General features: G+C 40.4%; 1 protein-coding gene across 2 annotated transcripts in view; it reads left to right on the top strand.

Moving 5' to 3' along the window:
- zdhhc13 (zinc finger DHHC-type palmitoyltransferase 13) overlaps positions 1–15,925 on the top strand; it is a 437,024-nt gene that overhangs the window by 396,692 nt on the left and 24,407 nt on the right. The window contains exons 1-7 of one of the 2 annotated variants that reach the window (XM_061887481.1): positions 2,584–2,693; positions 7,425–7,633; positions 9,773–9,895; positions 10,086–10,163; positions 10,305–10,449; positions 10,580–10,644; positions 14,932–15,094. In XM_061887481.1, coding sequence (XP_061743465.1) covers positions 2,670–2,693; positions 7,425–7,633; positions 9,773–9,895; positions 10,086–10,163; positions 10,305–10,449; positions 10,580–10,644; positions 14,932–15,094 — 807 coding nt within the window. In that variant the 5' untranslated portion in view covers positions 2,584–2,669. Of the gene's footprint in view, positions 1–2,583; positions 2,694–7,424; positions 7,634–9,772; positions 9,896–10,085; positions 10,164–10,304; positions 10,450–10,579; positions 10,645–14,931; positions 15,095–15,925 lie in introns of those variants that run through there. The other variant, XM_061887482.1, reaches the window with a different exon arrangement.

Genomic DNA, 15,925 nt, shown 5'->3' with positions numbered 1-15,925 from the left:
TTTGCTAAAAAAGGTATTAAAATTTTAAAAAAACGGATTTGCTTCAGAAACACAATACTGGTGCTGTAGTTGAAGGAGATGTCTCAAAATGTCATCAGGAGTCCCGACAGAACCCGAAAATGGCAGAAAATGCATATTTTTGAAAAACTTTTTTTCGCTAAAATTTCGTAAGGGGGGACCCTTATGCAAAAATCCAAAAAAATGTATTTACTTCAGCAGCACAATACAGGTGCTGCAGCTGTAGGATATGTTTCAAAATGTCGTCAGGAGTCCCGACAGAACCCGAAAATGGCAGAAAAGGCATATTTTTGAGGAAAAATCTTTGCTAAAAAAGGTATTAAAATTTTTAAAAAACGGATTTGCTTCAGAAACACAATACTGGTGCTGTAGTTGTAGGAGATGTCTCAAAACGTCATCAGTAGTCCCAACAGAACCCGAAAATGGCAGAAAATGCATATTTTTGAAAAACTTTTTTTCGCTAAAATTTCGTAAGGGGGGACCCTTATGCAAAAATCCAAAAAAATGTATTTACTTCAGCAGCACAATACAGGTGCTGCAGCTGTAGGATATGTTTCAAAATGTCGTCAGGAGTCCCGACAGAACCCGAAAATGGCAGAAAATGCATATTTTTGGGGAAAAATCTTCGCTAAAAAAGGTATTAAAATTTTTAAAAAACGGATTTGCTTCAGAAAAATAATACTGGTGCTGTAGTTGTAGGAGATGTCTCAAAACGTCATCGGGAGTCTTGACAAAACCTGAAAATTGCAGAAAATGCATATTTTTGGTAAACTTTTTTTCACTAAAATGTCGTAAGGGGGGACCATTATGCAAAAATTCAAAAAAACGGATTTGCTTCAGCAGCACAATACAGGTGCTGTAGTTGTAGGATATGTCTCAAAACGTCATCAGGAGTCCCGACAGAACCCGAAAATGGCAGAAAATGCATATTTTTGAAAAACTTTTTTTTCGCTAAAATTTCGTAAGGGGGGAGACCCTTATGCAAAAATTCAAAAAAATGTATTTACTTCGACAGCAAAATACAGGTGCTGCAGCTGTAGGATATGTTTCAAAATGTCGTCAGGAGTCCCGACAGAACCCGAAAATGGCAGAAAATGCATATTTTTGGCGAAAAATCTTCGCTAAAAAAGGTTTTAAAATTTTTAAAAAACAGATTTGCTTCAGAAACACAATACTGGTGCTGTAGTTGTAGGAGATGTCTCAAAACGTCATCAGGAGTCCCGACAGAACCCGAAAATGGCAGAAAATGCATATTTTTGAAAAACTTTTTTTCGCTAAAATTTCGTAAGGGGGGACCCTTTTGCAAAAATCCAAAAAAATGTATTTACTTCAGCAGCACAATACAGGTGCTGCAGCTGTAGGACATGCACCTGGGGATAGGTTGATTGGCAACACTAAATTGGCCCTAGTGTGTGAATGTGAGTGTGAATGTTGTCTGTCTATCTGTGTTGGCCCTGCGATGAGGTGGCGACTTGTCCAGGGTGTACCCTGCCTTCCGCCCGATTGTAGCTGAGATAGGCGCCAGCGCCCCCCGCGACCCCAAAAGGGAATAAGCGGTAGAAAATGGATGGAAATTCTATTTGAGTTTTGTCTCTCTTAGAATCAAAAATGTCGAGCAAAGCGAGACCAGCTTGCTAGAAAATAAATACAATTCAAAAAATAGAGGCAGCTCACTGGTAAGTGCTGCTATTTGAGCTATTTTTAGAACAGGCCAGCAGGCGACTCATCTGGTCCTTACGGGCACCGCATTGGTGACCCCTGTTCTACGCGTACTGGCTGTCCAGAGTCGGGACCCAGGATGGACCGCTCGCTTGTGTATCGGCTGGGGACATCTCTGTGCTGCTGATCCGCCTCCACTTGGGATGGTTTCCTGCTGGCTCCACTATGGATGGGACTCTCGCTACTGTGTTGGATCCACTTTGGACTGGACTCTCACGGTTGTGTTGGATCCACTATGGATTGAACTTCCACAGTATCATGTTAGACCCGCTCGACATCCATTGCTTTCGGTCCCCTAGGCGGGGTTGCCCACATATGCGGTCCTCTCCAAGGTTTCTCATAGTCATCATTGTCACTGTCACTGACGTCCCACTAGGGTGAGTTTTCCTTGCCCTTATGTGGGCTCTACCGAGGATGTCGTAGTGGTTTGTGCAGCCCTTTGAGACACTTGTGATTTAGGGCTATATAAATAAACATTGATTGATTGATTGATGATAAAGATTTTTCTTTCTCCATAATCATGATTTTTTTTTTTATCTTACAATTATAACTTGTTGGTTTGTTTTTCCTTTCTTTTAATGGCGGAAACGGGCTTTTAAGAGAGTTGAGTTTGGAGAAATGATAGAGTAAATGACAAACTTCAGGAAAAGACAATCAAGGTAGCAACACTGACTAAACCGGTTTCAAAATAAAGTATACGATCAAACGCAGAACACGGTTCAGTAAACTTCTGATAGTTGTAATATTATCTGATTTTAACCCAGAAAAAAATAGCTTACGCGGAAAAATTTTGTTACGTTTTTCTACGCGTAAAAACAAACAAAACAAAAACATTCCGAGCTTTGTTGTGAAAGGCCAATAACGGAAGTAGAATTCTGACTCCGGCCTGTCCATCATTAGTAGGAACTTTCCCTTAATTCCTTCACAACAAAATGGACTGGGACCAAGGCGGTGGCGTAAGTAGCTTTTATATTTTAACAACTCCCGCCTGTGTCGGAGACGGCGCAGTTTTATCTGGACGTATTTTGAATTTATTGTCGCGTTGACAAGGCAGTTTGTCGGTAAGTTTGCTAGAAGGCGGAAGAAGCTGAGACGCAACTGTCAAGACTGTTAGCATGAGCGTGCTAGCAGCTGCTAGTAAACAATGGCAGATAGTAAACAATGGCAGCTAGTAAATAATGGCAGCTAGTAAACAATGGCAACTAGCGTCGTGTTCATGTTTGCATCATTCCTGACCCCGAGTGGGAGCGTTCATTCTCCAGTGTAAATGACGGTTTCGGTTCGGATTTGGGTGAGTGACAGCGGAGGTGCGCGCGCATCAGTAGGTTCCGCATACTTAAAGTTCAATTTAAAGGCCTACTGAAATGAGATTTTCTTATCCAAACGGGGATAGCAGGTCCATTCTATGTGTCAATCTTGATCAAATGGCGATATTGCCATATTTTTGCTGAAAGGATTTAGTAGAGAACATCAACGATAAAGTTAGCAACTTTTGGTCGCTAATAAAAAAGCCTTGCCTGTACCGGAAGTAGTAGACTATGTGCGCGTGACGTCACGGGTGGTAGAACTCAGATGAAGCCAACAAGACCACGCCATCTTCAAAAAGCAGAGACCTAATCCTGCATCCACCAAACCGGATTCACCTCAACGCCTTGACTGAGCCTACATATTCTCTCTGTAATAATTACGAACAGAATCTGTGACAAAGGACAGCTGTGGCAGAGACATATGTATACATGTACATATATACGTACATATGTACATTTATATGTACGTATATATGTACATGAACACTTATATGGTAGAGCGGCCGTGTCAGCAACCAGAGGGTCGCGGGTTCGATTTTTGCTTCCGCCATCCGAGTCACTGCCGTTGTGTCCTTGGGCAAGACACTTCACCCTTGCTCCTGACGGGTGCTGGTTTGCGCCTTGCATGGCAGCTCCCTCCATCAGTGTGTGAATGTGAGTGTGAATGGGTGAATGTGGAAGTAGTGTCAAAGCGCTTTGAGTACCTTGAAGGTAGAAAAGCGCTATACAAGTACAACCCATGTACATGAACTCCTCACATTGTTTACAATCATGGCCACCAGCAGCGAGAGCGATTCGGTCCGAGAAAGCGACAATTTCCCCATTAATTTGAGCGAGGATGAAAGATTCGTGGATGGCGAAAGTGAGAGTGAAGTACTAGGAAAAAAAAAAAGGCGAGGTCAGTGGGAGCGATTCAGATGTTATTAGACACATTTACTAGGATAATTCTGGAAAATCCCTTATCTGCCTATTGTTTTACTAGTGTTTTAGTGAGATTATATGGTACCTGAAAGTCGGAGGGGTGTGGCCACGGGTGTGGTGACCGCCAGTGTCTCCTGTGGGAGAAGGTAAGGGAGTCCGCAACTGCAGGAGGACGCAAGCTCTGCTCATGTCTACGGTAAGAGCCGACTTATTACCACAATTTTCTCACCGAGACCTGACTGTTGACATGTGGTCGGGAACCATGTTCGCTTGACCGCTCTGTTCCATAGTAAAGCTTCACCTTCGGGAATGTAAACGAGGAAACACCTGCTGTGTTTGTTTTGCTAAAGGTAGCTGCAATACACCGCTTCCCACCTACATCTTTCTTCTTTGAGTTCTCCATTATTAATTGAACAAATTGCAAAAGATTCAGCAACACAGATGTCCAGAATACTGTGTAATTGTGCGACAAATGCAGATAAATTTTAGCCGTGATCGGTGCCCGAAGAACATGTCCGCTACGGCCGGTGACGTCACGCGCACGCGTCATCATACGCGTCATCATTCCGTGACGTTTTCAACAGGATACTTCGCAGGAAATTTAAGATTGCAATTTAGTAAACTAAAAAGGCCGTATTGGCATGTGTTGCAATGTTAATATTTCATCATTGATATATAAACTATCAGACTGTGTGGTCGCTAGTAGTGGCTTTCAGTAGGCCTTTAAAGTACCAATGATTGTCAACCACACACACACACACTAGGCGTGGTGAAATTATTCTCTGCATTTGACGCATCCCCTAATTCACCCCCTTGGAAGTGAAGGGAGCAGTGAGCAGCAGCGGTGGCCAACCCCCGGGAATCATTTTTGGTGATTCCATCCCCAATTCCAACCCTTGATGCTGAAGCCAAGGAGGGAGGTAATGGGTCCCTCTGCCTCAGACCTGGGCCAATTAAGGCCCGGGGGCCACATGCGTCCCGTTAAACTTTTCAATCTGGCCCGCCGGACAGTCCCAAATAATCTTTTTCAGACCTTTAAGATATAAACTGTAGCTGACATTATTAGCTGCACTCATGTTTTCTAACGACCATAAGTCTTCAACTATACAAAGTATTTCAATGGTTGGAATCTGCGCTTTTGGATGATATACCAACCCCGTTTCCATATGAGTTGGAAAATTGTGTTAGATTTAAATATAAACGGAAACAATGATTTGCAAATCATTTTCAACCCATATTCAGTTGAATATGCTACAAAGACAACATATTTGATGTTAAAACTGATTAAAAAAATTTTTTTTTGCAAATAATCATTAACTTTAGAATTTGATGCCAGCAACACGTGACAAAGAAATTGGGAAATGTGGCAATAAATACTGAAAAAGTTGAGGCATGCTCATCAAACACTTATTTGGAATATCCTACAGGTGTGCATGCTAATTGGGAACAGGTGGGTGCCATGATTGGGTATAAAAGCAGCTTCCATGAAATGTAATTCACAAACAAGGATGGGGCGAGGGTCACCACGTTGTAAGCAAATAGTCGAACAGTTTTAGAACAACACTTCTCAATGAGCTATTGCAAGGAATTTAGGAATTTTACCATCTACGGTCCGTAAAATCATCAAAAGGTTCAGAGAATCTGGAGAAATCACTGCACGTAAGCAACGATATTAGGGACCTGTAATCCCTCAGGCGGTACCGCATCAAAAACCGACATCAGTGTGTAAAGGATATCACCACATGGGCTCAGGAACACTTCATAAAACTCTACTATGCAAAGCCAAACCCATTTACCAACAACACACTGAAACGCCGCCGGCTTCGCTGGGCCCGAGCTCATCTAAGATGGACTGATGCAAAGTGGAAAAGTGTTCTGTGGTCTGATGAGTCCACATTTCAAATTATATTTGGAAACAGAGAACGTGGTGTCCTCCAGAACAAAGAGTAAAATAACCATCCAGATTGTTATAGGCGCAAAGTTGAAAAGCCAGCATGTGTGATGGTATGGGGGTGTATTAGTGCCCAAGGCATGGGTAACTTACACATCTGTGAAGGCACCATTAATCCTGAATGGTCCTTACAGGTTTTGGGCAACATATGTTGTCATTCAAGCAACGTTATCATGGACGCCCCTGCTTATTTCAGCAAGACAATGCCAAGCCACGTGTTACAACAGCGTGGCTTCGTAGTAAAAGAGTGCGGGTACTTTCCTGGCCCGCCTGCAGTCCAGACCTGTCCCCCATCGAAAATGTGTGGCGTGTTATGAAGCGTAAAATACGACAGCGGAGACCCCGGACTGTTGAACGACTGAAGCTCTACATAAAACAAGAATGGGAAAGAATTCCACTTTCAAAGCTTCAACAATTAGTTTCCTCAGTTCCCAAATGTTTATTGAGTGTTGTTAAAAGAAAAGGTGATGTATTACTTGCCAGAGGCTGTTCACCTTGGAGACCTGCTGCGGATATGGGTACGGCCTAGCGCGAGATTTACACTTTCTCCCCCGGATTTTCAAAGCATGCCTTTTCCCGTTGTGTCCTTGGGCAAGACACTTTACCCACTTGCTCCCAGTGCCCCCCACAGTGGTTTAAAAATGTAACTTAGGTATTGGCTTTCACTATGTAAACCACTTTGAGTCACTGGACAAAAGTGCTATATAAATATAATCCACTTCACTCAATAGAGTGTGCTGACATACTACATGTGTGTATGGTCTGCCGGCTGCACAGAGGCAAAGAGAAACACACTTCAGAGGGTCATAAAAACTGCCATGAAGATCAATGGCTGCGCTCTCTCCTCCCCAGATGAACCGTACAGTGCCAGGTGCCTCAAAAAGGCCCAAAACATCATTAGCGACCCATCTCACCTCAGACATAACATTTTTGAACTGCTGCCCTCATGCAAATGGATTTAAGAATTTTTTTTACCCGAGAGCATTTATATGTATTTGTAAATTGAGACAGCGTTGGTGTCTAACATTGGATCCATGTTGTTGATTTGGAAAATACCAAATTTCAATGGTGTAATCAATGACACAACATGAATAAATGTTGTCAGAAAGCATGTTGTTTCAACGTTGTATTTGTGTTGTAAAATATTGGTTGGAAAATGACCAAAATTCAATGGTCAAGTCAACGTCAGAACCCAAAATTGGTTAAACGTTGTTTAAGAAGCATGTTGTTTTAATGTTAGGTTTGAGTTGCTTGATGTCGGGACCTAATTCAACAAGTTCTCAACGTTGTTTTAATGTCTTGTGCCTGCTGGGTTATTTCCTGAGGTTTGTAAACAATAACAAAAGAGTATGTTTTTGATAATAAAATATACTGATCTAACAACTGTATATCGACCATTAACCTTGTTATACTTGGTATCGTTACTGTTGATGTTTGTATTGACTCATGGCTATTGCAAAGAATCAGTTCCAGTCCATTTACACTGATTTGTCTGTTTGTACTTGCAGAATCAAAGTTGCCACCATGGGCATTCCACTCATTCACACAGCCATGGCCCCAGAGCAGCGGCGTTCGGTGGCATGGTGCTTCCGTTTATGCCCACTTCTCACGGGCAATTTGGTAAAAACGCCAATGAGTCGCCGGACCTCAGTGTCCAGCCGAAGAAACGATCACTCCTCGATGACAGCAACAGTTGGGACATAGTGAAGGCAACACAGTAAGGCATTTGTAACACAGTATATTGTTCTTTCTTGTAAATAACTAGTTTGTTGCGTCTATATTAAGGGTGGAACGGTTCACAAAATCCACTATTAGGATCATATTGTGGTTTTGTTATTTTATTTTTTTTTGGTTCAGTTGTGCATTGCTCTTTTCAACACCCCGGAATACCAAATATCCCAATAATCAACCATTACTATTCGTTGGCTCCTAAAGCTCTGGACTGTTGAATTAGTGTAAGCAAAAAATGTACTTTTACTATCTTTATAATTACATGGTATCAAATGAAGCACAAGCTTTATCAGCATCAGAGTTTTCTTTGTTTGAATCAAAACAAAAACAATATAAACATGGGAATATTATATGTGAGCTTTTGCTATGTCCGAATTTAAACGACAGAAGTATCTGAAGTAATAAGTTGGAGCTTTGAGATTAGGGCTGGACGAGATGGCCTTTTTTTAATATCTCAATATTTTTAGGCCATGATATATATCTCGATATTTTGCCTTAGCCTTGAATGAACACTTGATACATATAATCAGAGCAGTATGATGATTCTATGTGTCTACATTAAAACATTCTTCTTCATACTGCATTAATATATGCTACTTTTAAACTTTCATGCATTTTAAAACAAGCTATGAGTGCACTTTTGTGCATGATGTCACTAAGACGATATATCAGAACAACACTAAATTAAAGTGCACTTTTTGTACAGAATGCCACTACAATCGTTTAAAACAAATAAAGTGCACTTTTGTGCATGATGTCACACAAAATATTTCAATAACTGTCAAATAAAGATGAGCTGCATAATAGGAAATCAAATCGCTATGTGGTAGGTTACTGCGGACATTATCTCCTTCTGTTGTTGACTATTTTTTCATACGGTGTTGATGTGGAAATGTTTGCCTCGGCATTTTGTTGGTGTGGCACCGAATGGAGATGTTGACATGCAGAGTAAGCACTCTTCATTCTCTAGTAGGTGACTTTTCAAATGATGCTACATATTAGCAGTAATGCTTCTTTTCCTAGCAAAGCTTTCGCCCCATACTCGACAAATTATGGTTGTCTGTTTTACATATTCCCACTTAAAACCAAACCACCGCCAGACGATGGACCCCCTGCTGTTTTTCTTGGGAATTAATTCTTCCTTCATTTGTTACCAGATTCGCACATTCTTTCTCTTGTATTACCACTCACACCACAGCAAACGTTACCCATGCTGCTACGTCTCTTTTCTGCGAGGGCCTATACGTATGTGACGTATGTAAGAAGGTGCGCTTGCTGTCTGTGAGAAGGACAGACAACAAAGAGTGGGAAGAGCCTGTAGTGTAATGCCCGCAGCTAAAAGCAACTGCGGGAGAATGTATACTCGAATATCACGATATAGTCATTTTCTATATCGCACAGAGACAAACCCGCGATATATCATGTATATCGATATATCGCCCAACCCTAATTGAGATTGGAGTGCGTGAGCGTACGATTGTCCCTCATAATGTTGACAAAATAATAATATGAGAAATGACACAATATGTTACTGCATATGTCAGCAGCCAAATTATGAGCCTTTGTTTCCTTACTTACTACTAAAAGAGAAGTTACCTAATAGGTTCACTATTTTATTTATGCCAAAATTGTTCTTTGGTTGCAATAAGAAATGTATGTTAAAATAAAGCCAATAATGACATTTTTTGTGGACCCCTGTGTTTGAAAAGGTTCTCAAGGTACCGGTAAAAAAATTGTAATGGTTATATAATTAAATTAAATAGTTATATAAAATAATATCGGAACAACACTGCATGGTGATTATTCCAGGATCAGTCAGTTTGTTTCTACTGACAAACTGCAAAAGTGCATTAGCTTAAGATAGTGATCAGCTCGGTCCAAATGTATGAGGAGGAAGGTTGTCTGCAGAGCTGCCACACCTTTTTGTCATTCCTCCTCAAACAATCCTTCATTGAAATATGTTTGCAGTGCTGTATTTTAAACATTGGCTTTCTTCCTACTGTGAATATAAGATCATTGTGGATTGTGTTTTCATTATGGAGTTGTGTTGTTTTTAAACCTAACGTTGATATTTGAGCCTCTTCTGGAACGTTTGCTGATGTTTTCTCTTTTTGTGTGCGCGCAGGTTCGGCATCTTGGATCGCTGTAAAGAGCTGGTGGAAGCAGGATATGATGTCAAGCAGCTGGACAAGGAGAACGTGTCGCTCTTACACTGGGCCGCCATCAATAATCGTTTGGAGCTGGTCAAGTACGAGGACGGGCTGTAGTGTCGGTCTCTGTCTAGCTGGCATGTGATTTTTAAAGACTTAAATCGCGTTTTAGAATCAACGATTGAAGCAGTGATGCATTCTTAATTTGTAGACGATGCTGCTGTAGGGACAGTGTGGGACTCATGGAGGACACCTTGTTACCGCTTATTTTCTTGTGTTTTTTGCCAGCTATTACATTTCTAAAGGGGCGATAGTTGACCAGCTGGGAGGAGATCTGAACTCTACACCTCTTCATTGGGCCATCAGGTGAGAACACTGATTGAATATTATATAACCGTTGTAATATTTGATCGTCCTTTGCAGGAAATAACATACTTCCTAGTTAGTAAGTTTGTCTCCAATTCCTTCCATATAAAACAGTATGTTGATTTTTTTTCTCCTGAGCAGACAGGGCCACCTCCTCATGGTCATCCAGCTGATAAGGTATGGAGCAGATCCCTCCATCGCAGACGGAGAAGGTTATCGGGCGCTTCACCTCGCCATCCTCTTCCAGCACATGGCCATCGCAGCGTATCTTATAGCCAAGGGACAGGTCAGAGTCCCTACAACTTGTTCATACGGACACCCTCGACTTGATATGTTACTGTTTGGTCTGCATCTTCTTTGGATTTACGGACATAACTGTAGCGTTAGTCGTGACTTACCTGCCATTCACCTTCCAGGAAGTAGATGGACCCGACTGCAATGGACAGACGCCACTGATGTTGGCAGCCCAGAAAATCATTGGGTAAGTTTACTCTTGTAATTTACTCCTTTCGGAGTGGGAATACCATCCATACATCCATGTTCTACCGCTTGTCCCTTTTGGGGCCGCGGGAGGTGCTGAAGCCTATCTCAGCTGAATTTGGGCGGAAGGCGGGGTACACCCTGGACAAGTCGCCACCTCATCGCAGGGCCAACACAGATAGACAGACAACATTCACACACTAAGGCCAATTTAGTGTTGCCAATCAACCTATCCCCAGGTGCATGTTTTTGGAGGTTGGAGGAAGCCGGAGTACCCGGAGGGAACCCACGCAGTCACCGGGAGAACATATAATGGAATATAAAAAAAATAAGGGTGGGCAACGATTAAAAATTGTATTCAGAATTTATTGCACTATTTCTCCGATTAATCATGATTAACTGCATTGTATACGCAAAACCCTAATTGAATTCAAAAGTAGTGTGTAGTGCACCTTTATTGGAATATTCTCCCACATGAACAAAAGCGCCAAAACATTTGTTGTGCAAACACAATTTAAATCAGTACTTGTTAAACAGTACTTAAATAGCATATTTTATGAAAATCAACTAAAAAAATGTAAATACAAACATTCAAGCTTATTGCCACTGCCAGAGTATTTAAATTATCCTGTTTGTTATGGAAAATAAATATAATCTACATACAAATCTCTGAGCCACAATCACAACATCTGAACAGGCAATTTCTGAGGTAACAGCAGAAACATTTTCTTTTATCAGGGAGAAAGAAAAGAAAGGGTGAAGCACAAAACTCTTCACTGCTGGGATTTATTTTACAGGGGACTAGAATGTAAAGTCCATTTTAATAATAGAGATCCTTCAGAGAAACTCACTCAACTCGGTGCAGTTTGTTCATTCTTAGAACTTGACGGCCTTTGATTTGAAATGTACTGCCCTATGAATTAAGGTGCCATAACATTTACTGTGCAATCACACTTTTAACACTGTATAACTTCAGTGAAGTGCCCCACGCATATTTCAGCATAATGCCTCTCCTCTGTTTTCATATTACAAACTGTACACAGAGCATGTGAATGCAGCACACACTTTTCATCAATATAATACACTGTATCTCCGAGGTAATTATGCTTACAGATTGATGTCCAAGTAGTCCCTACTGAGAGCAACTACAGCTGCACGTTGTAAAGTTGTCACTTTTACAGTCCTCTTCTTTTCATACAACTGGTGTATTCTTCGTGTGATGGTGCGTCTTGATAGCGGCTCGTACGTGCTCTCACTTGTTGCGTACGCACAATGTTTCTCAGGCTGGCGTTTTCCACAACACTAATGGACCTACAGTCTGTGACTATCCACTTCGCTATGGCATTTGTTAGCAATTATTGTTCTCGTTTATCTATACTTCTCCCGCACGCTGCATTTAACGTAGTCTGCCGAAGCCTGGCTCCACTTTCTGCTTTGTTGAATGGTTTGCTAGCATCAACAGTGTGCTTCATGTTAGGGGGATATTTTAGACTGGAAGTACTCCTGTGTTAAGAAAATTCAGCTTGTTCAGTGGCTACAAACGACTTAGTTTCTGTCAAATCCGCCGCCTGGAAGTACTTTATAATGAAAAGGACTCTGTAAAAGTTCTATTGAGTTACCCTCCTTCTCCATGCTTCTTTTGTTTTTTTTCCGTGTTCTTCCTTTTCCACAAGAACCAGCAATAGGCGTTAACAAAATAAAAGCATGTAAACAACATACACAAATGCGCGATAAAATAATTGTCGGCGTTAATAGATTGATGGGTTAACTTGAAATTAAAGCATTAACTTGCCCACCCCTAAAAAAATGCATCTGTTTTAGTCTAAAATTTAAACAAAAATGTTTTTTCGTTGTGACATTATTGTAATATTATACAAAAGTGTGCTTATGCTGCAATCCATTATTGTGTGCATTAAGCCGAAGAATGTTTTTTTATTTATTTATTTTTGCATCTTGATTTTCCAATTCAATGTTGTCTGTCTGTCTGTGTTGGCCCTGTGATGCGGTGGAGACTTGTCCAGGGTGTATGCCGCCTTCCGCCTGATGCAGCTGAGATAGGCTCCAGCACCCCCCACGACCACGAAAGGGACAAGCGGTAGAAATAGATGGATGGATGGATTTTCCGACTGAAATATTGTCATCAAGAGTGGGCACAGAAAGACCTCTAGTGGTGCTTTAGGGGGCGGTGTAGCTCGGTTGGTAGAGTGGCCGTGCCAGCAACTTGAGGGTTCCAGGTTCGATCCCCGCTTCCGCCATCCTAGTCACTGCCGTTTTGTCCTTGGGCAAGACACTTTACCCACCTGCTCCCAGTGCCAACCACACTTGTTTAAATGTGACTTAGATATTGGGTTTCACTATGTAAAAGCGCTTTGAGTCAGTAGAGAAAAGCGCTATAAAAATATAATTCACTTTAAGGGGAACTGCACTATTTTTTTTTTTTTTTTGCCTATCAATAACAATTCTTATGGACTAACTTTTGTTTCTTTTTTAATGCATTTTAACTTGTAAATAAATGCTGGCTAAAGTCAGCTAACAATGGGTTTTGTTCTTTCCCCCCTATATAATGCTCAAAACAACTTTTAAGAACATCCATCAATGTTTTATTTTCATGTGGTAAAGATATATGTAGTGTAGTCCAAGCACATTTCTAACAACATGTAATATTGATGTATTTTGCTCATGTTAAGCATATGGCCGTGCCTTGATTTCACAGACACATCACATTGTTTGCCATTTCCTTCAACAACAACACTACTAACCATGGCAGACTTCTCAAGGTACAACAAAGACTACTTTGGAACAAATTATGATCCAGATCTTTATTTTTGAGCCTGAATTTACAGAGGATGAGCTACAAGTTTTAGAAGTTGAGAGATGAGCAGATCTAGCAAGTAGCAGTATTGCAAAGTGCTCTAAACAAGATATATAAACTGTGAACATGATAAAACGATCACATACTGTACAATGTCTGCTTTCACTGGGATGCTGACTCATGGGATGTTTTTATCTTCCCATTTTTTATGAATATTTTTCCATAATTTTTGTGCAGGTTAAAAAAAAAAACAGAAAACAAAGCGTTTTATCTTGTCTTTCTCACCTTTCCAAATCTAAATTGAAAGTGACATAGTTGACCAACTTCTCAGTTTATGGCCACATCCTTGTACTATCTATGTGAGAAGCAAAATGTATAATCTAGAATGAACTTTTACAACTCAGAGGCGATGCGGCAGCTCACCAGCGTAGTACACTCTTTGATCATGGCGCTGCTTAAAGTAATTCCTCATTGTCAGCGCTTATAAAAACAATATCACTAATACTTGAAAAATAATCAAGTCACGAGTTGTAAATGGAGTAATGTTGGCGGTTTGTGGATGTTTTTTTAGGGCTTTATGGGCATTTTTAGCCACTTTGTAATTCCCGTACAATGCAAATTATAATGCAAAAAAAAGAAAGACGTGTGTTTTTGTCTTACATAGTTCCCTTTTAAGCACTTGCCCTTTTTCCCTATATAGGAAAAGTGCTCTTTCTGCTGGAGCCCATTTTATTATTATTTTTAGAAAATTATTTAGGAATAGAAATTACTCTCATCAATTCTTAAAAATGTTGTGATATCTGACAAATTCTCTGAACATTTTCCTCCTTGACCGGCAGGCAAACTGCGCCTTGCCCCTAAACACCGTTGTGCAATCCCCTGAGATCGTTGAGTGCTTAATTAAGTACAACATTAACGCCACAGACAACATCATGGATCTACTGGTCCAACGTTTCGTGAAAATAAAAAAATACAAACTCAAAGCCTCGAACAGCTGTTTACTGACCTTTGTCATGTTTAGCTATATATGATAGGAGAAACAATAAGCCAGACAGGCAGAGATTTTAAAGTTTTACCGTTACACTAATAGACATGTGCACTCATTTTATTTTTGTTTAATATAACATCAACTGAGAAAAATAAATAAACGTGTCTGTTCTGTATTTTTAGGCCTATTGAGAATTTGTTAGCCATTCTTGATTATTATGCACAATTTGTCTCTTTTACAAAATTTTTAACAAGCATTTATAATGGAAGACATGACCGGTGCGGCAAGTGTATGTTGGTAAACCTCACTATCGTAAACCTTGAGTGACAGCTAGTAGTATTCAGGAGGTTGAGGACATACCGTTTAATTTGTATTTCTTGTTGCTACAAAGGTCAGGGTGTCCTTAGCTTTACAATAGTCAGCTGGTTCTACAAGCTTCTTACCAAGAGATGTCTGATAGTAAAACAATCTTGTTTTTCCCGTTTCAGGCCTGAGCCGACTAACTTCCTGATCAAAAACAACGCTTCTGTCAGCGCCGTGGACAAGGTGAACAGGAACACGCCCCTCCACTGTGCGGTTCTGGCGGGAAACGTCGACGCTGCTCATGTCCTGCTAGAGGCCGCAGCCAGCTTGGATCAAGAAAACGTCAATGTGAGTCTCAGAAGCGACACACAAAAGTGATGCTGGAACAGCTTTGATGTGCACACAATTCAACATTGCAGTCATAATCACGATATTTACTGTATCTGCTTGTTTTTCATCACTTGTCAATAGTACAAAATGGTCCAATAATTAGCTGCTGCAAGAGTCTGTGTAACAAATGATGCATCATTGATTGAGATGTTTTTTTTTTGTGTTGACAGACAAAAACAATTAATTAAAAATGTAAAGCAAAACACATGTGCGGGAAAGCTTAAGAAGACTCTAATCTATGGTCTTGTAAAGCCACCTCACCCAGGACACTACAATTATCACAGCAGCAAAAATAGAGAATTAAAATTCACTAAATATCATTTACAACAGTGGTTTCTCAAACTTGTATCACCAAGTGCTACCTCAGAAAACATTTGGCTCTCCATGTTCCCCCATAGTAACCAACATTAAAATACAGTAACGTAGTAGGAGGCTTTATTTACAAGTGTATTTAATAGGGGTGTAACCGTACACAAAAATTTCGGTTCGGTACGTACCTCGGTTTAGAGGTCACGGTTCTGTTCATTTTCGGTACAGTAAGAAAACAACAAAATATACATTTTTGGGTTATTTATTTACCAAATTTGTAAACAATGGCTTTATCCTTTTAACATTTTAACACGTTAATCCACATTAAACTGCCTCAAGTTGTTGCTTTGATTAAATAAAATGACAAAACCTTTCTTCTACATATAAAAAGTGCATCATTAAACAGTTTCAAGTCAACTCATCATGCTTAATTTATTACAGCATTTGAGAAGTCTGTAGTTGACTTTTATCATACACACT

This window comes from Nerophis ophidion, linkage group LG25, assembly GCF_033978795.1.
Source record: "Nerophis ophidion isolate RoL-2023_Sa linkage group LG25, RoL_Noph_v1.0, whole genome shotgun sequence".
Classification (NCBI taxonomy): domain Eukaryota; kingdom Metazoa; phylum Chordata; class Actinopteri; order Syngnathiformes; family Syngnathidae; genus Nerophis; species Nerophis ophidion.
Note: the sequence above shows the minus strand (reverse complement) of the source record. Positions and strands in the feature narration are given on the sequence as shown.